Source organism: Telmatherina bonti, assembly GCF_933228915.1.
Source record: "Telmatherina bonti genome assembly, chromosome: 4".
In the NCBI taxonomy this organism is placed as follows: domain Eukaryota; kingdom Metazoa; phylum Chordata; class Actinopteri; order Atheriniformes; family Telmatherinidae; genus Telmatherina; species Telmatherina bonti.
In genome coordinates this window covers 4,117,601-4,145,308 of record NC_136622.1, presented here as the reverse complement: position 1 = coordinate 4,145,308, position 27,708 = coordinate 4,117,601, and the positions used below count along the sequence as shown (strand labels likewise).

Sequence of the window (27,708 nt, the reverse complement as noted above, 5' to 3'; positions counted from 1 at the left end):
TCTAGCCGACGGGACGACCGGCATCAGGTGGAGGGGGCACGCGGGCGGCGGGAGAGGCGTGGCGTCATGGCTGAAGGACGAGCGCGCGCCTGCGCCGTAACCTGACGGCCCAGCAGCAGACCTTTAAACTGATTTACATGGAGAACCTGATAGTCCAGGTGTTTTATGAGGAGTAAATAATCCCCTTTGTTTGTCTGCAGGTAAGAAACAGCTGATGGAGGTGAGCATGATTTACCTTGAGCAGCAGGTCAGTGAGCTCACCTACCTGAATTTACACGTCCACGCTGCTGGTTTGGGGCAACCTGACCCAGCAGAGGATCTGAGCAGTACATGGAGAATAATGATGATGTGTAAGAACCATAAATATTCATCGGACTTGTGCAAGTTTAATAAAAAGCAGAGCAGAACCACATTTGTATCCAGGTAAACAGGTGGCAGAGGCTGCAGGTGTCACCTAAAGAACTTTCCAGTTGGACTGGTTATAAAGCATGCTGCCAAACCTCACTGTGTTTTAATTAGTTTTTAATATAAAATGACTGCCTGAGAAGCCTTTGATAAAAATACTTCCATTGAATCTGACTTCATCTCAAGAACAACTGGAAGTTATTTGTACTTTAGGAACCATCAGGCTGAACTGGCAAAGCAGAACATTACGCTGAACAAGGGCATGGAAGAGGTACAGTCTCTCAGAAGTTACCACAGGCAGAGTCAGGAGGAGAGAAGAGGAAATCTGTCCTTGTTGTAAACTTGTGTTCAGGCAGGACAGGGGCAGCCTGACGGCTGAAACAGACGTAAAAGCTACATGTGTGCTTTTGTTCAGATGAACTGCGATAGTGGATCCTCTGGTCCAAAGCAGGACGAACCTGTCAGCTCTGTCCTCCATCTCGGACGGTACAGCGGTCCGTTAGAGCCCGTGGAACTGGTAACTTGCACATCTGGAACAGTTTTACAGAAACCTATGTTGATCTCTTTCAGGGAAAGCTTTGCAGTAAAAGAAAACTCAACCACAAACGAGATCTGTTCCAGATCTGGACTATGCTGCCGGACTTTCTCTTCTGGAGACAACCTCATGGTTAACCAGGGTTTTCTGGAGGTCCTAGTGGTCTGGTGGATCAGGTCCTGGTGGTCCTGGTGGATCAGGTCCTGGTGGTCTTGGTGGGTCAGGTCCTAGTGGTCTGGTGGATCAGGTCCTGGTGGTCCTGGTGGATCAGGTCCTAGTAGTCTGGTGGATCAGGTCCTAGTGGTCCTGGTGGGTCAGGTCCTAGTAGTCTGGTGGATCAGGTCCTAGTGGCCTGGTGGATCAGGTCCTGGTGGTCCTGGTGGATCAGGTCCTAGTGGTCCTGGTGGATCAGGTCCTAGTGGTCCTGGTGGATCAGGTCCTAGTGGTCTTGGTGGGTCAGGTCCTAGTGGTCTGGTGGATCAGGTCCTGGTGGTCCTGGTGAATCAGGTCCTAGTGGTCTGGTGGATCAGGTCCTAGTGGCCTGGTGGATCAGGTCCTGGTGGTCCTGGTGGATCAGGTCCTAGTGGTCTAGTGGATCAGGTCATGGTGGTTCTGGTGGATCAGGTCCTAGTGGTCCTGGTGGATCAGGTCCTAGTGGTCCTGGTGGATCAGGTCCTGGTGGTTCTGGTGGATCAGGTCCTGGTGGTTCTGGTGGATCAGGTCCTGGTGGTCCTGGTGGATCAGGTCCTGGTGGTTCTGGTGGATCAGGTCCTGGTGGTCCTGGTGGGTCAGGTCCTAGTAGTCTGGTGGATCAGGTCCTGGTGGTCCTGGTGGATCAGGTCCTAGTGGTCTGGTGGATCAGGTCCTGGTGGTTTAGGTGGATTAGGTCCTAGTGGTCTGGTGGATCAGGTCCTGGTGGTTTAGGTGGATTAGGTCCTAGTGGTCTGGTCGATCAGGTCCTGGTGGTTTAGGTGGATCAGGTCCTAGTGGTCTGGTAGATCAGGTCCTGGTGGTTTAGGTGGATCAGGTCCTAGTGGTCTGGTAGATCAGGTCCTGGTGGTGTGGGTGGATCAGGTCTTGGTGGATCAGGTCCTAGTGGCCTGGTGGATCGGGTTTTGGTGGTTCAGGTGGACACAGACCAACTCCTCTGAAATGCTTTGACGCCAAATTCAAGACTCAAGATTTTATTCCTGAAATTTTCATCATACAAGTTTTCTGTGATTCATTACTAGTTTGAACGTGTTTAAAGTTTTAATGGAGACATGAAGCTGCTGGTAACGAAGTCTGGGTTAGACGAGGCGTCCCTACGGCTGACCAGAGGACAGGGTTAGACGAGGCGTCCCTACGGCTGACCAGAGGACAGGGTTAGACGAGGCGTCCCTACGGCTGACCAGAGGACAGGGTTAGACGAGGCGTCCCTACGGCTGACCAGAGGACAGGGTGTGCAGGACAGCAGTGAGGACGGACAGGAAGCCCCTCAGAGCTTCATCGTCTCTTGGCTGCTGCTTCAGAGTAACTTTTACATCTTCATCATGTCCATCTCCTCTCTCCTCCTGTCCACCAGCTGCTGGGTCAGCGTCTCCAGCGTACAGAAGCTCCCCCAGTATCAGCGTGCTGTGGGGTGTGGTTCCTGCGTGCAGTGTGTGTGTGTAAAGGAAAACCCTCCAGGGGCGTGTGTGTGGTGGTGTGAAGGCCAGCGTCTGGATGTTGACCAGCTGCATGGCGGCCTGCAGGCTCTGCGGGGAGCAGCGAGGCACGGCCGGACACTGGAAGCGTTCTTCAGTCCACACACTCTCCCCGTCGTCTTCAGCACCTTCCAACAGAGCAAAGAGTGAAATCATCACCAGGCTTTGACACGGTAAAGACACGGACCGGCAGAACGTCACGGCTGAGCTTGTTCTGCTGCCGGCAGACGCCGCGTCCTAGCGAGCTGCCGGACACGGACCTCCAACAGAGCAAAGAACCGCATGTAAACATGTAGTGTTGAGGTTGCAGAATGCAGATGTGGATAAGAGCCACAAGATTATCTGTAATCCAAGTCAGATTTTTTCTTCCAGTTCTGCAGCGGTACAACAGGTTTCCTCCTCCATCTGCCTCCACCTGGCTCCATCTGCCTCCACCTGCCTCCACCTGCCTCCATCTGCCTCCATCTGGCTCCACCTGCCTCCATCTGGCTCCACCTGCCTCCATCTGCCTCCACCTGGCTCCATCTGGCTCCATCTGGCTCCACCTGCCTCCATCTGGCTCCACCTGCCTCCATCTGGCTCCATCTGGCTCCACCTGCCTCCATCTGCCTCCACCTGCCTCCATCTGCCTCCATCTGCCTCCATCTGGCTCCACCTGCCTCCATCTGCCTCCACCTGCCTCCACCTGGCTCCACCTGCCTCCATCTGCCTCCACCTGCCTCCATCTGCCTCCACCTGCCTCCATCTGGCTCCACCTGCCTCCATCTGGCTCCACCTGCCTCCATCTGCCTCCACCTGCCTCCATCTGCCTCCATCTGCCTCCACCTGCCTCCATCTGGCTCCACCTGCCTCCATCTGCCTCCACCTGCCTCCATCTGGCTCCATCTGCCTCCACCTGCCTCCATCTGCCTCCACCTGCCTCCATCTGGCTCCACCTGCCTCCATCTGGCTCCACCTGCCTCCACCTGCCTTCATCTGGCTCCACCTGCCTCCACCTGCCTCCACCTGCCTCCATCTGGCTCCACCTGCCTCCATCTGCCTCCATCTGCCTCCACCTGCCTCCATCTGCCTCCATCTGGCTCCATCTGGCTCCATCTGGCTCCACCTGGCTCCACCTGCCTTCACCTGGCTCCACCTGCGTCCATCTGCCTCCACCTGCCTCCATCTGGCTCCATCTGCCTCCATCTGGCTCCATCTGGCTCCATCTGCCTCCACCTGCCTTCATCTGGCTCCACCTGCCTCCATCTGCCTTCACCTGCGTCCATCTGCCTCCACCTGCCTCCATCTGGCTCCATCTGCCTCCACCTGCGTCCACCTGCCTCCATCTGCCTCCATCTGCCTCCACCTGCCTCCATCTGCCTCCATCTGCCTCCACCTGCCTCCATCTGGCTCCACCTGCCTCCATCTGCCTCCACCTGCCTCCATCTGGCTCCATCTGCCTCCACCTGCCTCCATCTGCCTCCACCTGCCTCCATCTGGCTCCACCTGCCTCCATCTGGCTCCACCTGCCTCCACCTGCCTTCATCTGGCTCCACCTGCCTCCACCTGCCTCCACCTGCCTCCATCTGGCTCCACCTGCCTCCATCTGCCTCCATCTGCCTCCATCTGCCTCCACCTGCCTCCATCTGCCTCCATCTGGCTCCATCTGGCTCCATCTGGCTCCACCTGGCTCCACCTGCCTTCACCTGGCTCCACCTGCGTCCATCTGCCTCCACCTGCCTCCATCTGGCTCCATCTGCCTCCATCTGGCTCCATCTGGCTCCATCTGCCTCCACCTGCCTTCATCTGGCTCCACCTGCCTCCATCTGCCTTCACCTGCGTCCATCTGCCTCCACCTGCCTCCATCTGGCTCCATCTGCCTCCACCTGCGTCCACCTGCCTCCATCTGCCTCCATCAGGCTCCACCTGCCTCCACCTGCCTCCATCTGCCTCCACCTGCCTTCATCTGGCTCCACCTGCGTCCACCTGCCTCCATCTGGCTCCATCTGCCTCCACCTGCCTCCATCTGCCTCCACCTGCCTCCATCTGGCTCCATCTGCCTCCATCTGGCTCCATCTGGCTCCACCTGCCTCCATCTGGCTCCATCTGGCTCCATCTGGCTCCACCTGCCTCCACCTGCCTTCATCTGGCTCCACCTGCCTCCATCTGCCTCCACCTGCGTCCATCTGCCTCCACCTGCCTCCATCTGGCTCCATCTGCCTCCATCTGGCTCCATCTGCCTCCACCTGCCTCCACCTGCCTCCATCTGGCTCCACCTGCCTCCATCTGGCTCCATCTGCCTCCATCTGGCTCCACCTGCCTCCACCTGCCTCCATCTGGCTCCACCTGGCTCCATCTGGCTCCATCTGGCTCCACCTGCCTCCACCTGCCTCCATCTGGCTCCACCTGGCTCCATCTGGCTCCATCTGGCTCCACCTGCCTCCATCTGCCTCCACCTCCTTCCACCTGCCTCCAACTGGCTCCATCTGGCTCCACCTGCCTCCATCTGGCTCCACCTGCCTCCATCTGCCTCCTCCTGCCTCCATCTTCCTCCACCTGCCTCCACCTCTTTCCACCTGCCTCCACCTGCCTCCATCTGGCTCCACCTGCCTCCATCTGGCTCCATCTGCCTCCATCTGGCTCCACCTGCCTCCACCTCTTTCCACCTGCCTCCACCTGCCTCCATCTGGCTCCACCTGCCTCCATCTAGCTCCACCTGCCTCCACCTCTTTCCACCTGCCTCCATCTGCCTCCACCTGCCTCCACCTGCCTCCATCTGGCTCCACCTGCCTCCATCTGCCTCCACCTGCCTCCATCTGCCTCCACCTGCCTCCATCTAGCTCCACCTGCCTCCACCTCTTTCCACCTGCCTCCATCTGGCTCCACCTGCCTCCATCTGGCTCCACCTGCCTCCATCTGCCTCCATCTGGCTCCATCTGCCTCCACCTGCCTCCATCTGGCTCCACCTGCCTCCATCTGGCTCCATCTGCCTCCATCTGGCTCCATCTGCCTCCATCTGGCTCCATCTGGCTCCACCTGCCTCCATCTGGCTCCATCTGGCTCCACCTGCCTCCACCTGCCTTCATCTGGCTCCACCTGCCTCCACCTGCCTTCATCTGGCTCCACCTGCCTCCACCTGCCTTCATCCGGCTCCACCTGCCTCCACCTGCGTCCATCTGCCTCCACCTGCGTCCATCTGCCTCCACCTGCCTCCATCTGCCTCCATCTGGCTCCATCTGCCTCCATCTGGCTCCACCTGCCTCCACCTGCCTTCATCTGGCTCCACCTGCCCCCACCTGCCTCCATCTGGCTCCACCTGGCTCCACCTGCCTCCATCTGGCTCCATCTGGCTCCATCTGCCTCCATCTGCCTCCACCTGCCTCCATCTGGCTCCACCTGCCTCCATCTGGCTCCATCTGCCTCCATCTGGCTCCACCTGCCTCCACCTGCCTCCATCTGGCTCCACCTGGCTCCATCTGGCTCCACCTGCCTCCATCTGCCTCCACCTCCTTCCACCTGCCTCCAACTGGCTCCATCTGGCTCCACCTGCCTCCACCTGCCTCCATCTGCCTCCATCTGGCTCCACCTGCCTCCACCTGCCTTCATCTGGCTCCACCTGCCTACACCTGCCTCCACCTGCCTCCATCTGGCTCCACCTGCCTCCATCTGGCTCCATCTGGCTCCATCTGCCTCCATCTGGCTCCACCTGCCTTCATCTGGCTCCACCTGCCTCCACCTGCCTTCATCCGGCTCCACCTGCCTCCACCTGCCTCCACCTGCGTCCATCTGCCTCCACCTGCCTCCATCTGGCTCCATCTGCCTCCACCTGCCTCCATCTGCCTCCATCTGGCTCCATCTGGCTCCACCTGCCTCCACCTGCCTCCATCTGCCTCCACCTGCGTCCATCTGCCTCCACCTGCCTCCATCTGCCTCCATCTGGCTCCACCTGGCTCCATCTGGCTCCACCTGGCTCCACCTGCCTCCATCTGGCTCCACCTGCCTCCATCTAGCTCCACCTGCCTCCACCTGCCTCCATCTGGCTCCACCTGCCTCCACCTGCCTCCATCTGGCTCCATCTAGCTCCACCTGCGTCCACCTCTTTCCACCTGCCTCCATCTGGCTCCACCTGCCTCCACCTGCCTCCATCTGGCTCCATCTGCCTCCATCTGGCTCCACCTGCCTCCACCTGCCTCCATCTGCCTCCATCTAGCTCCACCTGCCTCCACCTCTTTCCACCTGCCTCCACCTGCCTCCATCTGGCTCCACCTGCCTCCATCTGGCTCCACCTGGCTCCATCTGGCTCCACCTGCCTCCATCTGCCTCCACCTGCCTCCATCTGCCTCCATCTGGCTCCATCTGGCTCCACCTGCTTCCATCTGGCTCCATCTGGCTCCACCTGCCTCCACCTGCCTTCATCTGGCTCCACCTGCCCCCACCTGCCTCCACCTGCCTCCATCTGGCTCCACCTGGCTCCACCTGCCTCCATCTGGCTCCATCTGCCTCCATCTGCCTCCACCTGCCTCCATCTGGCTCCACCTGCCCCCACCTGCCTCCATCTGGCTCCATCTGCCTCCATCTGGCTCCACCTGCCTCCATCTGGCTCCACCTGGCTCCATCTGGCTCCATCTGGCTCCACCTGCCTCCATCTGCCTCCACCTCCTTCCACCTGCCTCCAACTGGCTCCACCTGCCTCCATCTGCCTCCATCTGCCTCCACCTGCCTCCATCTGCCTCCATCTGGCTCCACCTGCCTCCACCTGCCTTCATCTGGCTCCACCTGCCTACACCTGCCTCCACCTGCCTCCATCTGGCTCCACCTGGCTCCACCTGCCTCCATCTGGCTCCACCTGCCTCCATCTGGCTCCACCTGCCTCCACCTGCCTTCATCTGGCTCCACCTGCCTCCACCTGCCTTCATCTGGCTCCACCTGCCTCCACCTGCGTCCATCTGCCTCCACCTGCCTCCATCTGGCTCCATCTGCCTCCACCTGCCTCCATCTGGCTCCATCTGGCTCCATCTGCCTCCATCTGGCTCCACCTGCCTCCACCTGCCTCCATCTGGCTCCACCTGGCTCCATCTGGCTCCACCTGCCTCCATCTGGCTCCACCTAGCTCCACCTGGCTCCATCTGCCTCCACCTGGCTCCACCTGCCTCCATCTGGCTCCACCTGCCTCCATCTGGCTCCATCTGGCTCCATCTGGCTCCACCTGGCTCCATCTGCCTCCATCTGGCTCCATCTGGCTCCACCTGGCTCCATCTGCCTCCATCTGGCTCCATCTGGCTCCACCTGCCTCCATCTGGCTCCACCTGGCTCCATCTGGCTCCATCTGGCTCCACCTGCCTCCAACTGGCTCCATCTGCCTCCACCTCTTTCCACCTGCCTCCACCTGCCTCCATCTGGCTCCACCTGCCTCCATCTGGCTCCATCTGCCTCCATCTGGCTCCACCTGCCTCCACCTCTTTCCACCTGCCTCCACCTGCCTCCATCTGGCTCCATCTGGCTCCACCTGCCTCCATCTGCCTCCATCTAGCTCCACCTGCCTCCACCTCTTTCCACCTGCCTCCATCTGCCTCCACCTGCCTCCATCTGGCTCCACCTGCCTTCATCTGGCTCCACCTGCCTTCATCTGCCTCCACCTGCCTCCATCTGGCTCCACCTGCCTCCATCTGGCTCCATCTGCCTCCATCTGGCTCCACCTGCCTCCACCTGCCTCCACCTGCCTCCATCTGGCTCCACCTGCCTCCATCTGGCTCCACCTGCCTCCACCTGCCTCCATCTGGCTCCACCTGCCTCCACCTGCCTCCATCTGGCTCCATCTGCCTCCATCTGGCTCCACCTGCCTCCATCTGGCTCCACCTGGCTCCATCTGGCTCCATCTGGCTCCACCTGCCTCCAACTGGCTCCATCTGCCTCCACCTCTTTCCACCTGCCTCCACCTGCCTCCATCTGGCTCCACCTGCCTCCATCTGGCTCCATCTGCCTCCATCTGGCTCCACCTGCCTCCACCTCTTTCCACCTGCCTCCACCTGCCTCCATCTGGCTCCATCTGGCTCCACCTGCCTCCATCTGCCTCCATCTAGCTCCACCTGCCTCCACCTCTTTCCACCTGCCTCCATCTGCCTCCACCTGCCTCCATCTGGCTCCACCTGCCTTCATCTGGCTCCACCTGCCTTCATCTGCCTCCACCTGCCTCCATCTGGCTCCACCTGCCTCCATCTGGCTCCATCTGCCTCCATCTGGCTCCACCTGCCTCCACCTGCCTCCACCTGCCTCCATCTGGCTCCACCTGCCTCCATCTGGCTCCACCTGCCTCCACCTGCCTCCATCTGGCTCCACCTGCCTCCACCTGGCTCCATCTGGCTCCACCTGGCTCCATCTGGCTCCATCTGCCTCCACCTCTTTCCACCTGCCTCCATCTGCCTCCACCTCCTTCCACCTGCCTCCATCTGCCCGATGGCCGCTACACCCCGTCTGGCTGAGGAAAACATCGTTCTGTTCCTCTGCTCTGGGTTGGGAAAAGGAGCGGACCCGACCTGTCAGTCCCTTCCCTTTGGAAGGTGCCGGACTGGAGTCCAGAGTCTCCATGTTCCATGTCCACCAGCAGGGACAGATAAGCCACGTTGGGGAGCATTTTATATCCAACCATCACTTCATGTTCTGTATCTGCAGGTGGAGGAAACACCTGAGCAGCCTGATGATGGGCTGTTGTCATGGCGACCGCCTCCTTTTACCTGCAGGTGTTCATGTAGAGCTTTATTAGTACGGCAGCTTCTGTACGACTTATTAACTGTGTGATGTGGCTTTTCTAACATGTAGAACTGCTTGGTTTCAGAACATTTTACTGCTGGACGTTTTACGTGCTGGAGGAACTTTTTCTCTTCTTCTGCAGATGCTGTTAATGTCCAACATTCTGGAGGAAAGTTTACATTTCATTTGGAACAAATGGCTCAGATTTCTTTTTATTTTCTGCCTTTGGTGTCGCCGTTTCCCGTTTCTCCAGATATTGTCGTACGCCGGGGTCAGAGTTGGCGTGGAGGTCGGGACCGCCAAGTCCTGCTTTTAGAAACCCCAGAAGTGGACTGGGACTGGCGTACGCCGGGTTTTGTGCGACAGCTTTATGAACGCGGCCCACGGTCTTTGTGCAGGTCTGTGAGCTTCTCTGAAGCAAACCCGAAACCTGACCCCAAACCGTGACCCCGAACCCTGACCCTGACCTGAAGGAATGGGAGGAAGCGCCACTGTTCTCCTCCGTCGGTGTCGTTACCTTGTTCAGAAAGCGAAGCGTGTCGCTGAAGCCACAGACGCTCAAACTCCTCGGGGCTGACGGCCGGGGAGACGGACAAAATGAGGGGGGTCACAACCATGGCGCTGGGGGAGGAGTCTGAGCGTTGACCAGTGCCGTCTGAGCCTGGAGAGGACGAGACAGGAAGACATGGGGGGTATGGATGGCAGGAAGAACAACAATACCAGCGGCTGAAAACGAGAATTATTATAATGTGAAGTCAACAGAGCTGGATGTTCCTGCAGGTAGACGAGTCACGTCGGGTCCTGTGGAGCAGCAACACCCCAAACGACGAAACTGGACTCAGACTAAGCGGACAGCATGACAAAGCTCCGAGGTGTGTGTGACGATGTCCCTCCTTCTCCTCCCCGCGTCCACGTGGACGTCCTACCGGGGACGTCCTGCTTCACCAGACGCCACGTTGTCCGAACTGTGCTGGACATCCACACCAGGACAGATCTCATTCTTCACAGTCATTTGTCATTTATTAATAAAGTTTTGAGGATTCTTTAATGTTTTATTCTTTAAAGCTTCCTGCTGACCTTCATCTTGTTTAAAACAGAAGGAATTCCCTAAAATAAACCATTTAAGAGTGAAGCCACAAAATATAGAGAAAGAAATTTCACCTTTAACATTTCTCGTCAGACTCTTAACGTGAAAGATTGTTGGCGTTGCCCTTGAAGTTTCCTCTTCTTTCCACAGCTTTGCTCTTCCAGATGTTTTCACAGCAAAAGCCAGAAAACTTTCTCCAAACAAGGCCCAGAAATATTCCCAGAAAGTTCCACCATGCGTTTCCAGTCCTTTTAAACTGGTTCCTTGTGCTCTCTGGTCTCCGTTTCCAGAACCCGCCCTCCCCAGTATTTTACCCGATTCCCCGTTCTTCTGGCTCCTCCCAGTTTTCTGGGTCTCGGATTGTTCCAGAAATTGGATTTTGGATTCTGGATCTGGAGGATTATTGACCCTCCTGGACTCCCTTACCCTTACTGGTATGAAGTGTGCCACTCCGTTTACCCTCCCTGTCTTCATCAGCTGCACTCTTATTGTGAAAATCTAGAAGGAAGGATGTGGACTGAAGAGCCAGCTGCCTGCTTCCTGGGCTCCGGCCTGAAATAGTAGAATATTCTGCTGAGCTTTCTCCTTCAGGACTGGGTTCCATCTCCTGAGTCATTACAGAAACTTTGTTCAGGGTCTGGTGGATAATCCTGATCTGGCCCATAAAACGGCCTCAAAGAAAACTGCAGGATCCTAAAAGCAGACCTCAGCAGCAGCCCGAGTTCTGACGAGGACCAGAGGGCGGGAACACATCGCAGCAGTTTTATAATGGCCGGATTGGCTCACTGCACGTTTCACGGTTGATTTTAAGCTTGTAGTTTCTAAATGTCTTTGTGGTCTTGGCCTTTCAGTTGTTCCAGGAGTAAGGAGCAAACGCTACGGTGAGGCCTCATTCCACCATGTCTGCAGAACATCTGGAGAACCTCAGGCTGCAGAGACTGTTGATATTTCTAAGATCTTTTCAGCATAGCTGGTAGCTATTTCATCTTTATTCATGTTTTAGTTTTATTTTGTTATTTTTTATTTTATGTGTACTTTTTATTATTGCTGCTCTTATTTATTCTCATTCTTTTTACAAAGTTGTTTAACGGCAGTCTTCTCCTCCTGGGGATTCTTCGTGCCGAGAGCTTTGCCTGCTCAGTGTGGGGGTTGATGGGGGTGATTGTCAGGGTGGCTGGGGTCCTGCGCTGCAGCCCTGCGGCTGTGCTGTGGACTCTACCTGGTTGCAGTGTCCATGGACATGGGTGGGCTGGATCCTGGTGTTTTTGGATCCCCAAGACATCATTTCCTCACAGCAGCATCAAGCCAGATGCTTCTTACTTTCAGTATTTTTATACCAAGAGACAGAAATGAGGGAGTTCATGCTTGTGTAGAAGTTTTACTTTAAAAGTCTATGAATCGTTTTCATCATGTGAAGAACCATTGCCTTTGGCAGGAAAAGTGCTTCGTGAATAAAGTTAGATTTGATTTGATGATCCAATAACTCCTTTACAACATGCTACCCTGAAGTAAAAAGGGACGATAAAAAGTAGTCCTGTTGGAGGTAGAAACGTCACCGTAACGCTCATCATCTGGATGGAAACAGCAGCTTTTCATCTCAGTCAGATAAGAAAGAGTTGAGTGAAATTACTCACCAGTAGGATCCGTCTCGGTGTGGCTGCAGTCCAGCGTGTCGGACAGATCCGTGTTTGGTTTGGGGGCCACGTGTTCAGGGCTTCCCCTGCTGGCAGGCTCCGTCTGCACACTGCCATGCATCAGAGGCTCCAGGCTGTTAAAGCTGCATGCCCATTGGCTGATGGGCTCAGCTGGGCGGCCAATCAGAACACCCAGAGAAGGATCTGACCTCCGACCCTGAAGGACACTCTGTGTCTTCTCTATCCCACACTGCAACAGGCGGTAGTAGAGAAGCGCCTGGTCACGCACACACATGTCCGTCTCGTCCTCTGGAAAACACATCCTCATCATCATCTTTATCATCCTCATCATCATCTTTATCATCATCATCATCATCCTCATCTTTATCATCCTCATCATCATCTTTATCATCCTCATCATCATCTTTATCATCATGATCATCATCATATTTATCATCATCCTCATCATCTTTATCATCCTCATCATCATCTTTATCATCCTCATCATCTTTATCATCCTCATCATCTTTATCATCCTCATTATCATCTTTATCATCCTCATCATCATCTTTATCATCCTCATTATCATCTTTATCATCATCATCATCTTTATCATCATGATCATCATCATCTTTATCATCATCATCATCTTTATCATCCTCATCATCATCTTTATCATCCTCATTATCATCTTTATCATCCTCATTATCATCTTTATCATCCTCATCATCTTTATCATCCTCATCATCATCTTTATCATCCTCATTATCATCTTTATCATCATCATCATCTTTATCATCATCTTTATCATCATCATCTTTATCATCATGATCATCATCATCTTTATCATCCTCATCATCATCTTTATCATCCTCATTATCATCTTTATCATCATCATCATCTTTATCATCATGATCATCATCATCTTTATCATCATCCTCATCATCTTTATCATCATGATCATCATCTTTATCATCCTCATTATCATCTTTATCATCCTCATCATCTTTATCATCCTCATCATCATCTTTATCATCCTCATTATCATCTTTATCATCATCATCATCTTTATCATCCTCATCATCATCTTTATCATCATCATCTTTATCATCATGATCATCATCATCTTTATCATCATCCTCATCATCTTTATCATCCTCATCATCACCTTTATCATCCTCATCATCATCTTTATCATCCTCATTATCATCTTTATCATCATCATCTTTATCATCATGATCATCATCATCTTTATCATCATGATCATCATCATCTTTATCATCATCCTCATCATCTTTATCATCCTCATCATCACCTTTATCATCCTCATTATCATCTTTATCATCATCATCATCTTTATCATCCTCATCATCATCTTTATCATCCTCATCATCATCTTTATCATCCTCATTATCATCTTTATCATCCTCATTATCATCTTTATCATCATCATCTTTATCATCATGATCATCATCATCTTTATCATCATCCTCATCATCTTTATCATCCTCATCATCATCTTTATCATCCTCATCATCATCTTTATCATCCTCATTATCATCTTTATCATCATCATCATCTTTATCATCCTCATCATCATCTTTATCATCCTCATTATCATCTTTATCATCATCATCATCATCTTTATCATCATGATCATCATCATCTTTATCATCATCCTCATCATCTTTATCATCCTCATTATCATCTTTATCATCATCATCATCTTTATCATCATCATCTTTATCATCATCCTCATCATCTTTATCATCATCATCATCATCTTTATCATCCTCATCATCATCTTTATCATCCTCATCATCTTTATCATCATCATCTTTATCATCCTCATCATCATCTTTATCATCCTCATCATCATCATCTTTATCATCCTCATCATCTTTATCATCCTCATCATCATCTTTATCATCATCCTCATCATCTTTATCATCCTCATCATCATCATCTTTATCATCCTCATCATCTTTATCATCCTCATCATCATCTTTATCATCATCATCTTTATCATCATCCTCATCATCTTTATCATCTTTATCATCAAACATGCTAGCTCGGCTCTTCTTCTCTGGATATTTGGTGTTTAAGTTTAACCCTGACTTAATCAGGATCAGTTTTCTTGTCCTGACAAAGTCTAACATACCACACAGTGTGTTAAAGCCAAACACACACACACACACACACACACACACACACACACACACACACACACACACACACACACACCTACCTATGCAGAAGTGCAGCAGTCTCCCCAGCATATCTTGCGTCTCAGCAGGCCGGCAGAGAAACAACCTCATGGTGGCAGTCAGCAGCTCCATCTTGACCTCCAGAGAAGCCTCGCTCCTCACGCCATCGACAAACACCTCTAAAGTGTAAGGGGCGCTGGCGATGCGCTCCCCATAGACCCCCAGCAGCCACAACAAGGCCTGCTTGCCCTGGGGGAAGACAAGGAGGAAATGAGCTTCCCTTTCTCTTGACGTTTTATGGACCTCAGTGCGAAGAGAAAATGTTTTCACACTAATTCAGTTCTGGTGTTATACAAGTTCATTATCTGACGCTCATCCAGGGAGCTGCCATCTGAGTTCCTTATCCAGACAGACAGGAACGCCTGAGAGGAAGGAAACATGAAATATCACCCCGTGTGAGGCTTCTGAAAGGTGTCCAGACATAACGCCTGACCCACGTCAACCCGCTTTTTCTGACACAAAGAACAGCGACTCGGTTCTGAAGTGGGGCTAGAAATCAGCTGACAGAATGACTCGTTCAGGATGCCTGTGGCATCAGGGCAGAATAAACATGTAAACATTATTATTCAATATATTTACAATAGAAATGATTATAAACATAGATGAGCAATCAGAAACACACAATACGAATCTGCAGATACAGCATGTAATAATGTGATGCTTCGCAGCATGAATGGATGAGTTCTTTAGAGTTCTGATGACCAGGAGGGAGAACCCGGTGCCTCTGAACCTCCATCCAGACGCCTTCCAGTCAGAGCAGCCTCCACACAGAGATGCAGCTGCAGAGGGCCTATCCAGGATGGGTGGCAGCCGCTGCTGTGGCCTCCTGAAGATCCAGGAGATCTTCTCTGATAAGAATGTTGTGCTACTGGGAACCTCCTAGAGTGTTGTTAAAGACGACTGAAGCAGGGGTGGACTGGTTCTTCCTGTTCTCCAGCGTGTACAACCAGCAGTAAGGAACCTTTTAGTTTCATATTAAACAGAAATAATCTCAATCTAATCTTTTTATTCTTCTGCTTCACTTCAGCGAGCAAGCCCAAATCATGAACCCACCGCTGCCATGCTTCACAGTTGCTGTGAGGTGTTTTCTAACCACAGGCTGCCTGTCCACACCAAACATGTCCGTCTGTTTAGAGGACATTATTCCAGAAGTCTTGTGGTTTGATCAGATGTAGCTTTGCCAACCCAACCCTTCCAACAGGTCAGACTGGTTTTAGTCTCCAGTTACTCCTGAACTCTAGCATGTAACATGCCAACTGCAGCCCACAGCAGCAACAGCAGACCAGTGCTGATGTCTTTCCTCCTGTTTACAGTGATGATGCAGTGAGACATAGGCAGCGTTGCCAAGTCCTCCCGTTGGGCTCGTTATTCTGCCAAGTTGCTCGTAAACATAGACAGTTGTAGGTTTTTATGTTTGTTTTTCTGCATAGTTGCTAAAAGATATTGTTGTTTGCAGATTTTTGGACTTGTTTATCTACAAAGTCACGAGTAAACATGGTCAGTTGCAGGTTTTCTGGCTTTTTGTTGCTGACCTGATGTGAAGCTGTCATGACTCTCCGCTGTCCACAAGAAGCAAAAAGCCTGGATGTGAAACGGAAAATGTGGACTCATCTGTCTTTTGTTCCCAGGAATCTGTGTCCACAGCCATTTTCACTGGTTACCGTCACGCACACACGCACGCACACATGCATACACAATTTTCCTTAACAGACACTTAAAGGTAGAGTATGTAAGAGTTTCAATATTTTCAAAATAAATTAACTAATAAAATAACTACAATCATAATTAGATAGTTTTTTTAAACATGTAAGTTCCAGTCTGTCCTTATTTGATGCGTTATTAAATTACAAGTTTAATTAATTACAAATGACAAAAAGCACTTTTTTTTTTTTTTTTTAATGGTAGGCAAACATTTAAGAAGGGTCGTCATTAATTAAACTTGTAATTTATGACAGGACTCTACCAGAGTCCTGGGAGCTTGAGGCTCCTCTTCAGTATCTTAGCTGTTCGTAGGACTGATCTCTTCTGGACGGAGATGTCTGATGTTCCACCAGGTATCTGTTGGAGCCACTTCTCCAGTGTGGGGGACACGGCCCCCAGTGCTCCCATCACTATGGGTACTACTGCTGCTTTCACCCTCCAGACCTTCTCCAGTTCTTCCTTGAGGCCTTGGTACTTCTCCAGTTTCTCCTTTTTCCTGATATTTCCATCATTGGGGATGGATACATGGATCACTACGGCTTTCCTCTGCTGCTTCTCCATGATCACTATGTCCGCTTGGTTGGCCACCACCATTTTATCTGTCTGGATCTGGAAGTCCCAGAGGATCTTAGTCCTCTCATTCTCCACCACCTTGGGGGGAGTTTCCCACTGGGACTTAGGGGTCTCCAGTCCATATTCTGCACAGATGTTCCTGTACACTATGCCGGCTACATGGTTATGGCCTCCATGTATTCTTTGCCTACCAGTATCTTCCACCCTGCTGTGAGGTGCTGGATTGTTTCAGGAGCTCCTTTGCATAGTCTGCACCTGGTCTGGTAGATCTGGGATCCTGCCTGGTCTGGTAGGTCTGGGATCCTGCCTGGTCTGGTAGATCTGGGATCCTGCCTGGTATGGTGGATCTGGGATCCTGCCTGGTCTGGTAGATCTGGGATCCTGCCTGGTCTGGTAGGTCTGGGATCCTGCCTGGTCTGGTAGATCTGGGATCCTGCCTGGTATGGTGGATCTGGGATCCTGCCTGGTCTGGTAGATCTGGGATCCTGCCTGGTCTGGTAGATCTGGGATCCTGCCTGGTCTGGTAGATCTGGGATCCTGCCTGGTCTGGTAGATCTGGGATCCTGCCTGGTCTGGTGGATCTGGGATCCTGCCTGGTCTGGTAGATCTGGGATCCTGCCTGGTCTGGTAGATCTGGGATCCTGCCTGGTCTGGTAGATCTGGGATCCTGCCTGGTCTGGTAGATCTGGGATCCTGCCTGGTATGGTGGATCTGGGATCCTGCCTGGTCTGGTAGATCTGGGATCCTGCCTGGTCTGGTAGATCTGGGATCCTGCCTGGTCTGGTAGATCTGGGATCCTGCCTGGTCTGGTAGATCTGGGATCCTGCCTGGTCTGGTGGATCTGGGATCCTGCCTGGTCTGGTAGATCTGGGATCCTGCCTGGTCTGGTAGATCTGGGATTCTGCCTGGTCTGGTAGATCTGGGATCCTGCCTGGTCTGGTGGATCTGGGATCCTGCCTGGTCTGGTAGATCTGGGATCCTGCCTGGTACCTCTGAGCTGTCCATTGCTGATTTTAAAACAGAACAAGCAGAACTGCAGATAAACGCTCATCCAAAGTGTTTTTTAAAAACGCTCGCCAGAAGATCGGTCTACGAAATCCAGACCAAACAGGATTCATGAAGAATAAATATTCCAATGTCAGTTTGCACACTTGATGCAGGTGAGGCTTTCCAGCAGTGAGTTAAAGAACCTTCTTCAGCAGTTTGGCATGAGGTTGTTAAACAGCTAAAGTCTGTTCCATCTTCCACAAGAACTTTGTTCTGGAGGCTGCAGACTCGTCCCGGTTAATAAATCGCCCACAAGAAGATTTGTCTGCAACTCGAGGATCACTGCGGGGAATGTCTGGGTTTTATGAACAACTGGCCTGGTAACTTTATCTGCAGCAGGGCGGATGTGCACGCCACAGGTCTGTGCCTTTAAATGTCACATTTATCTCCATCAGCTGTTTAGTAAAAGTGTCCGTTGAACTTAAGTCAGTAAAAATGTGGACTTTCTGCTTCAGACTTTTCCATGTTAACCACGCCCATCTCAAATGTTCAACCAATCACACGATGCTCCTCAGAGCCCCAGAAGAAGTGACTTAACTGTTGACTTCATATTTGACTTGATTTGCTTTGTTTCTGCTTGTTGTTAAAACTGATTAACACTCCCTCACTGAAGAGTTGTAGGTAAGTTCAACAAGTCTGACCCAACATGGCCGTTGAGGCCTCAGCCAGAGTTTCCTGCATGGCGTGAAACTAAACGAACAGGAATGCACCACGTTAAACTGCTTCTCAGGCAGTTTGCAGGCAGATGCAGCTCTGCTGCTGTTTGGGATCAATGAAGAGAACGCTAGAACACACTCCACACACACACACACACACACACACACACACACACACACAGGAACAAGCAAACATCTTCACAGGGTTGATGCTGCTATTTGTGAACGTTCTCTGATCGCGTCGTTTACATTCAGAAACAGCTAAAACCAGATGTGATGCAGGATTTCAAAGCAGTTTCCATGGTGACGTCTATCATGACTTGTGTTATCTGATCCTCAGCACAATGATTCATCTGATGGTTTTACTGCAGCTCTGCCCCGATCGCGCCACAAAGTCCAAACCCAGCAGAACCGGAGCAGTAAACAGATCAGCCCAAAACATCCTGTCACATTTATTTCTTCATTTAGAGGCAGAATTTTGTTTTTCAGGTGAGATAAAATGTTTATTTCTTGTTCTATTTTTCTCCTACATGTCAGAGTTTTTTCTGCAGTTCATTCACTTTGTTTTATATCACATTTGAGCTGCAGCTTGTTTGTTTATTTCCTGCCTCCTGCTTGTGCTCCAGCCAGTCAGGTTACACAAGGGAACAGAGGCCATATAATTAAACATCAATACAAGAAATAAACATAATATATACGAAACCTTGGTCATGCATCTGTGTTTCATCACGTAGACATTAACATGTTTATACATAGCATTTTTTAACATTTTAGAGATGAATTCTTCCTTTTGGTCCTCCTGTCTGTTAAGGAAACTGAGCAAAAGTCGACTTTAAATCACTGAAACACAAGGTCGCGTATGACATCATGAAGCAACGTCACATGACACGAGGTTGGCAGGAATTCAGTGTGTTTATGAGGAGCAGTAAGAATAATAAAGATTAGTTTGACTGGTTTTTAAAGCTGCAGGGTGAAGCCGTAGCATCAGCACTGGCCTTCAGCCATCTGATAATATGAATTTAACGATATGAACAGAAGAGGATGTGGTAGATATCGCCTGCATGTCACTGCATCGAAGCGCGCAGCCTTTAAGGTTAATGACACCGAGAACGTTTTACTTGAGATAACTCTCAGAGCTTATTATGAGAACGGAGTTCTAAAATCCAACTCATCTATTTCTGATTGGCTGCCAGCTGTAAATGGTTACCAACAGCGCCACATGCTGGCAGTGTGCAGGTGTGGGCTCTAACCTGGCTGTCCTGCAGCGCGTCCTCGCAGCCCTCCAGAGCTGAACACACCGTGTCACTGCACTGAGGACAAACCCAAACCAGGTCCCGCATCGTCTGCACCACGGCTGTGGAAACAAAGTGCTTGTGATGCAGGATGTTCCAGCTGGCTGATAGATCTGTGGGTGTTTGCTCTGAGTTTTACCAGAAGTGATGTGATCCTGTTTGAGGCCGAGCAGCTCAGTCAGGATCTCCAGACATCTGTCACTGTAGCTCCGTCCGATTCGACCTGCATGCAGTCCCAGCAGTGGAAACAGGAAGTGAGAAACAGCGAGGAGGTCGGCTTTTTATACAGAAATATAGTTAATATGTTTGTCCAGTCATAGCTGAGTTATGGGCGAGTGATGGTTATTACTGATACTAGTCAGTGTGAAGAAGTAAACAAGCTGCTTTAATACAGCTTTAAGAATTTGTTTCATCCAGATCTGAACCTGTCGTACATATAACTAGAACTACTCCTGGAAAGTCCTTCGAGCATCCTGGAAAACTACTCCTGGAAAGTTGTCTAATAGACGTGTTTAGAACGACGTCTGCGTTTGCAGACAGTTCCTGAACTACACATCTGTACAAAAACAGCTGTTCCAGCAGGTTGCCTAGCAACAGAGGCATGGTGTGTACCTATAGCTGTGATGGCAGCCTGAGCTGTGTCAGCGTTGACATCGGTGCAGTATCCCTTCAGCTCATCCAGTAACATGGCAACATTGTCATCATTCACCAGTTCCACCAGTACCTGCAAACACAACGACAACCTGCAGAGAAGCTGCTCAACATAAAGACATGCAACGACAGAAACATGCATCACCTGCATTTTCCTCTGCTTGATGTAGGCAGGCTCAGCGCAGCCGCAGAAGAAACGCTTGTAGTGCGCCCCCATCAGGCCGGGTATGGAACGCAGCAGCAGCTGCAACGAGATAAATACATATTCATTCCTTATTCTCTTCACACAGACCACAACAAGTCAGATAAACACGGTGGAGATCCTGTACGGGCAGAAAGGTACAAAAACCATGGAACACTGTGGCAGTGATCAGAAAACGATGCACCGTGCCACAACATGATGAGATGAAAACCAGCAGAAGAGCCTAGGAACCCTACAGCAACCCTACAAAGAAGTTGAAGGTTCAATTCCAGGTTTAATCTGAGGAAAGGATAGAAAACCAAACATGTCATATGAGTAGATGAACATCACAGCCATGGTGAAGCATGCTGGTGGTACTAGTATCCTCTGGCGTTGCTGTCCTTCAGTTGAAACTGGATTTGTAGTAAAAGTACAGGCACTGTACTCATCATGTTTGGACCAGAACATCCAGGTGTCGACCAGACAGCAGAAGAGCTTCACCATGAGCCTGAGCACACGTCCAAAAGCAGCAAAAGAAGGACACGCCAGCCAAAATCCAGATCTAAACCCATCACAAGCTACGGGTGACCTGACGAAGGGCGTGCACGGAAGTAGGCTTCACAATCTGACAGACGAGGAGCTCGTTTGCAAGGCAGAGTCACCAAATACGACCACAAGGGACCACATGGGACCAGATGGGACTAGATGGGACCACATGGGACCAGATGGGACCAGATGGGACCACATGGGACCAGAGGTGACCACAAGGAACAAGATGGGACCACATGGGAACAGATGGGAGCAGATGGGATCAGGTGGGACCACATGAGACCAGAGGTGACCACAAGGAACAAGATGGGACCACATGGGACCAGATGGGACTAGATGGGACTAGATGGGACCACATGGGACCAGATGGGACTAGATGGGACTAGATGGGACCACATGGGACCAGATGGGACCAGATGGGAGCAGATGGGATCAGGTGGGACCACATGAGACCAGAGGTGACCACAAGGAACAAGATGGGACCACATGGGACCAGATGGGACTAGATGGGACTAGATGGGACCACATGGGACCAGATGGGACTAGATGGGACTAGATGGGACCACATGGGACCAGATGGGACCAGATGGGACCAGATGGGACCACATGGGACCAGAGGTGACCACAAGGAACAAGATGGGACCACATGGGAACAGATGGGAGCAGATGGGATCAGGTGGGACCACATGAGACCACAAGGGACTAGATGGGACCACATGGGACAAGATGGGATCAGGTGGGACCACATGGGACCAGATGGGACTAGATGGGACCACATGGGACCAGATGGGACCAGATGGGACCACATGGGACCAGAGGTGACCACAAGGAACAAGATGGGACCACATGGGAACAGATGGGAGCAGATGGGATCAGGTGGGACCACATGAGACCAGAGGTGACCACAAGGAACAAGATGGGACCACATGGGACCAGATGGGACTAGATGGGACTAGATGGGACCACATGGGACCAGATGGGACTAGATGGGACTAGATGGGACCACATGGGACCAGATGGGACCAGATGGGAGCAGATGGGATCAGGTGGGACCACATGAGACCAGAGGTGACCACAAGGAACAAGATGGGACCACATGGGACCAGATGGGACTAGATGGGACTAGATGGGACCACATGGGACCAGATGGGACTAGATGGGACTAGATGGGACCACATGGGACCAGATGGGACCAGATGGGACCACATGGGACCAGAGGTGACCACAAGGAACAAGATGGGACCACATGGGAACAGATGGGAGCAGATGGGATCAGGTGGGACCACATGAGACCACAAGGGACTAGATGGGACCACATGGGACAAGATGGGATCAGGTGGGACCACATGGGACCAGATGGGACTAGATGGGACCACATGGGACCAGATGGGACCAGATGGGACCACATGGGACCAGAGGTGACCACAAGGAACAAGATGGGACCACATGGGAACAGATGGGAGCAGATGGGATCAGGTGGGACCACATGAGACCAGAGGTGACCACAAGGAACAAGATGGGACACATGGGACCAGATGGGACCAGATGGGACCACATGGGACCAGAGGTGACCACAAGGAACAAGATGGGACCACATGGGAACAGATGGGAGCAGATGGGATCAGGTGGGACCACATGAGACCACAAGGGACTAGATGGGACCACATGGGACAAGATGGGATCAGGTGGGACCACATGGGACCAGATGGGACCAGATGGGACCAAACATGGGTAAATATGACCGATCCAACGCTGTGGTTAGATCTCGGGTCTTAGGTTAAGGGACGCTCTTACAGTTTAGCAGTTAAGCTGTTACCGGTCACATTAAAGTCGGGAAAATAACTTGTTGTTTCCACATAATATCCAGCACACTGATTTTGTGTTGTTTCCGGTGAGTGTAACACTGACCACAGGATCTTCAGCGCCGGAGCCTGTAAGAGGACCTGGGGGCTGTTTTATGTCAGCTAAGTGATTGACAGCTGGATCTGTTACTTCATTTGTTTGTATTTTACTTCAAATGGCAAAATCGCACAAATTCAGTGGCTTTGACGTAAAGTTGTTTTGAGCGCGTGCGTCCATAGTTCACGAGTTCGTCCCATCTGAAACCTTGGACTCTGCCAACGCTGCTTAGTGATTTTATCACATGTAGCTTCGCCATTTCCTCAGTACCTTCGTTCTCCAGCAGCAGCTGTTCTCACCTTCTGCACAGCTGTAACTCTTCATCCAGTGCATATTTCTCCTTCAATGCCTTTTATTTTATTGCCAGAATCACACGATTTCTTTTGAACGAGCAGATGGGCGTGATCTCTGCTGCCACAAGGCTGCAGTGGATGCAGGTACTGCAGGATCAGCAGCAGGCACGTTTTATCCTCTTCAATAGGAGCTTGTTCTGTGTGATTTGTTTCCTTTGGTGCTTGTTCAGAAATATTAGTTTGAAATAATGATGGATTTGAGTTTTCATGTAGATTTTCCTGTGTCCATTTTTCCACCTGTTTCCTACATGCATTGCTGTGATGCATAATGCGGGGAAACCAGTCCTTTTGTTTTCATCTACTGGAAGTAGTGGCAGTAGCTCGTTGTGCAGGTCTGTGGTCTGTTTTTCATCGCACGTTCAAGTTGTCCAGGTGAGAGAGGATTTCAGCTGCATTTTCAGTTCATGTGCGCCCTCTTTTGCAGATTAAGACCTTGGATTTTATAAACGGCACTGTTGCAGTTGTGCTGGACGTCCATCCATCCATCCATCTTCTGCTGCTTATCCGGAGTCGGGTCGCAGGGGCAGACGCCTAAGCAGGGAAGCCCAGACTTCCCTCTCCCCAGCCACATTTGCCAACTCTGCGGGGGGGATCCCGAGGCGTTCCCAGGCCAGCCGAGAGATATAATCCCTCCAGCGTGTCCTGGGTCTTCCCCGGGGTCTCCTCCCAGAGGGACGTGCCTGGAACACCTCACCAGGGAGGTCCAGGAGGCATCCTGACCAGATGCCCGAGCCACCTCAACTGGTTCCTCTCGATGCGGAGGAGCAGCGGCTCTACTCTGATCTCCTCCTGGATGACCGAGCTCCTCACCCTATCTCTAAGGGAGAGCCCGGCCACCCTGCGGAGGAATCTCATTTCAGCCGCCTGTATACCAGATCTCCTTCTTTCGGTCACGACCCACAGCTCATGACCATAGGTGAGGGTAGGAATGTAGATCGACTGGTAAATCGAGAGCTTCGCCTTCTGGCTCAGCTCCTTCTTCACCACGACAGACCGGCGCAGAGTCCGCTTTACTGCAGACGCCGCACCGATCCGTCTGTCGATCTCGCGCTCCATCCTTCCCTCACTCGTGAACAAGACCCCGAGATATTTAAACTCCTCCACTTGAGGCAGGACCTGACTCCCGACCCGGAGAGGGCAATCCACCCTATTCCGGCTGAGGACCATGGTCTCAGATTTGGAGGTGCTGATTCTCATCCCAGCTGCTTCACACTCGGCCGCGAATCGCTCAAGTGAGAGCTGGAGATCACGACCAGATGAACCCAACAGGACCACGTCATCCGCAAAAAGCAGGGACATGGACGTGTTCAATTTTATTCTCCAAAGCTGGAACCGCCAGTTTAATTTTCCCTATTTGGACATTCAGCTTCAGTGTTTATGTGACCCATTCTGTCTGATTTTATCTGATGTGGAACAGCACAGCAGATCTGAAATCCATCCATAGACACTGCTTTAAAAGTCATCCAGAATATGGCATCAGTCTGGATCTGCATTTCTTTTAAACGCACTGACAGAGCAGATCAGGTCCACAAGCAGCAGGCCTTTACACGACAGCAGCCATCACGTAGTTACGCCACAAAGTCCGACGTCACAGTCCAATAAAGCTGGGAGAACTTAGCCACCATCAATGCACCAATGCAGCCAGCGTAACAGCCGATCAATACATTGTCCTCGTGGCATTACGCGTTGCAATCAAAGTGATTTCCTTCAACCACAAACCTGAACAGCCTGAAGTCTCCCTGTTCCCGATGAATGGATGAGGTGGTGCAACCCAGCCCCCTGTGGCTCCTTTGTTCTCCGCCAGTCTGGGCATGATGAATATAGCACAGCGCTGCTGGATGAATGGATGAACTGTGAGGATGAATGGATGAACTGTGGATGAATGGATGAACTGTGAGGATGAATGGATGAACTGCGGATGAATGGATGAACTGTGGATGAATGGATGAACTGTGAGGATGAATGGACGAACTGTGGATGAATGGACGAACTGTGGATGAATGGACGAACTGTGGATGAATGGATGAACTGTGAGGATGAATGGATGAACTGTGAAGATGAATGGATGAACTGTGAGGATGAATGGATGAACTGTGGATGAATGGATGAACTGTGGATGAATGGACGAACTGTGGATGAATGGACGAACTGTGGATGAATGGATGTACTGTGGATGAATGGATGAACTGTGAGGATGAATGGATGAACTGTGAAGATGAATGGATGAACTGTGAGGATGAATGGATGAACTGTGAGGATGAATGGATGAACTGTGGATGAATGGATGTACTGTGGATGAATGGATGTACTGTGGATGAATGGATGAACTGTGGATGAATGGATGTACTGTGGATGAATGGATGAACTGAAGATGAATGGATGAACTGTGAGGATGAATGGATGTACTGTGAGGATGAATGGATGAACTGTGAGGATGAATGGATGTACTGTGGATGAATGGATGAACTGAAGATGAATGGATGAACTGTGAGGATGAATGGATGTACTGTGAGGATGAATGGATGAACTGAAGATGAATGGATGTACTGTGGATGAATCGATGTACTGTGAAGATGAATGGATGTACTGTGAAGATGAATGGATGTACTGTGAAGATGAATGGATGTACTGTGAGGATGAATGGATGAACTGTGGATGAATGGATGTACTGTGAGGATGAATGGATGTACTGTGAGGATGAATAGATGAACTGTGAAGATGAATGGATGAACTGTGAAGATGAATGGATGAACTGTGAGGATGAATGGATGTACTGTGAGGATGAATGGATGAACTGAAGATGAATGGATGTACTGAGGATGAATGGATGTACTGAGGATGAATGGATGTACTGTGAGGATGAATGGATGAACTGTGAGGATGAATGGATGAACTGAAGATGAATGGATGTACTGTGGATGAATGGATGTACTGTGAAGATGAATGGATGAACTGTGAAGATGAATGGATGAACTGTGAGGATGAATGGATGAACTGAAGATGAATGGATGTACTGAGGATGAATGGATGTACTGAGGATGAATGGATGTACTGTGAGGATGAATGGATGAACTGTGAGGATGAATGGATGAACTGAAGATGAATGGATGTACTGTGGATGAATGGATGTACTGTGAAGATGAATGGATGTACTGTGGATGAATGGATGTACTGTGAAGATGAATGGATGTACTGAGGATGAATGGATGAACTGTGAGGATGAATGGATGAACTGTGGATGAATGGATGTACTGTGGATGAATGGATGTACTGTGAGGATGAATGGATGAACTGAAGATGAATGGATGTACTGAGGATGAATGGATGTACTGTGAGGATGAATGGATGAACTGTGGATGAATGGATGTACTGTGAGGATGAATGGATGTACTGTGAAGATGAATAGATGAACTGTGAAGATGAATGGATGTACTGTGAGGATGAATGGATGAACTGTGGATGAATGGATGTACTGTGAGGATGAATGGATGTACTGTGAAGATGAATAGATGAACTGTGAAGATGAATGGATGAACTGTGAGGATGAATGGATGAACTGTGAGGATGAATGGATGTACTGTGAGGATGAATGGATGAACTGTGAGGATGAATGGATGAACTGTGAGGATGAATGGATGTACTGAGGATGAATGGATGTACTGAGGATGAATGGATGAACTGTGAGGATGAATGGATGTACTGAGGATGAATGGATGAACTGTGAGGATGAATGGATGAACTGAAGATGAATGGATGTACTGTGAGGATGAATGGATGAACTGTGAGGATGAATGGATGAACTGTGAGGATGAATGGATGTACTGTGAGGATGAATGGATGAACTGTGAGGATGAATGGATGAACTGTGAGGATGAATGGATGTACTGAGGATGAATGGATGTACTGAGGATGAATGGATGAACTGTGAGGATGAATGGATGTACTGTGGATGAATGAATGAACTGTGAGGATGAATGGATGAACTGTGAGGATGAATGGATGTACTGTGAGGATGAATGGATGTACTGTGAGGATGAATGGATGTACTGTGGATGAATGAATGAACTGTGAGGATGAATGGATGAACTGTGAGGATGAATGGATGTACTGTGAGGATGAATGGATGTACTGTGAGGATGAATGGATGTACTGTGGATGAATGAATGAACTGTGAGGATGAATGGATGAACTGTGAGGATGAATGGATGTACTGTGAGGATGAATGGATGTACTGTGAGGATGAATGGATGTACTGTGGATGAATGAATGAACTGTGAGGATGAATGAATGAACTGTGAGGATGAATGGATGAACTGTGAGGATGAATGGATGTACTGAGGATGAATGAATGAACTGTGTGGATGAATGAATGAACTGTGAGGATGAATGAATGAACTGTGAGGATGAATGGATGAACTGAGGATGAATGAATGAACTGTGTGGATGAATGAATGAACTGTGAGGATG

The 27,708-nt window shown here is 50.7% G+C and overlaps 1 protein-coding gene across 3 annotated transcripts in view; it reads right to left on the bottom strand.

Moving 5' to 3' along the window:
- Positions 1–1,567: 1,567 nt before the first annotated feature.
- ap4b1 (adaptor related protein complex 4 subunit beta 1) overlaps positions 1,568–27,708 on the bottom strand; it is a 35,845-nt gene continuing 9,704 nt past the window's right edge. For 2 of the 3 annotated variants that reach the window (XM_079238743.1, XM_079238745.1), the window contains exons 6-12: positions 20,221–20,503; positions 19,748–19,831; positions 19,567–19,670; positions 14,321–14,528; positions 12,073–12,381; positions 9,869–10,012; positions 1,568–2,753 (exon numbers count right to left, since the gene is read on the bottom strand). In XM_079238743.1, coding sequence (XP_079094869.1) covers positions 2,359–2,753; positions 9,869–10,012; positions 12,073–12,381; positions 14,321–14,528; positions 19,567–19,670; positions 19,748–19,831; positions 20,221–20,503 — 1,527 coding nt within the window. In that variant the 3' untranslated portion in view covers positions 1,568–2,358. The remainder of the gene's footprint in view (positions 2,754–9,868; positions 10,013–12,072; positions 12,382–14,320; positions 14,529–19,566; positions 19,671–19,747; positions 19,832–20,220; positions 20,504–27,708) is intronic. The other variant, XM_079238744.1, reaches the window with a different exon arrangement.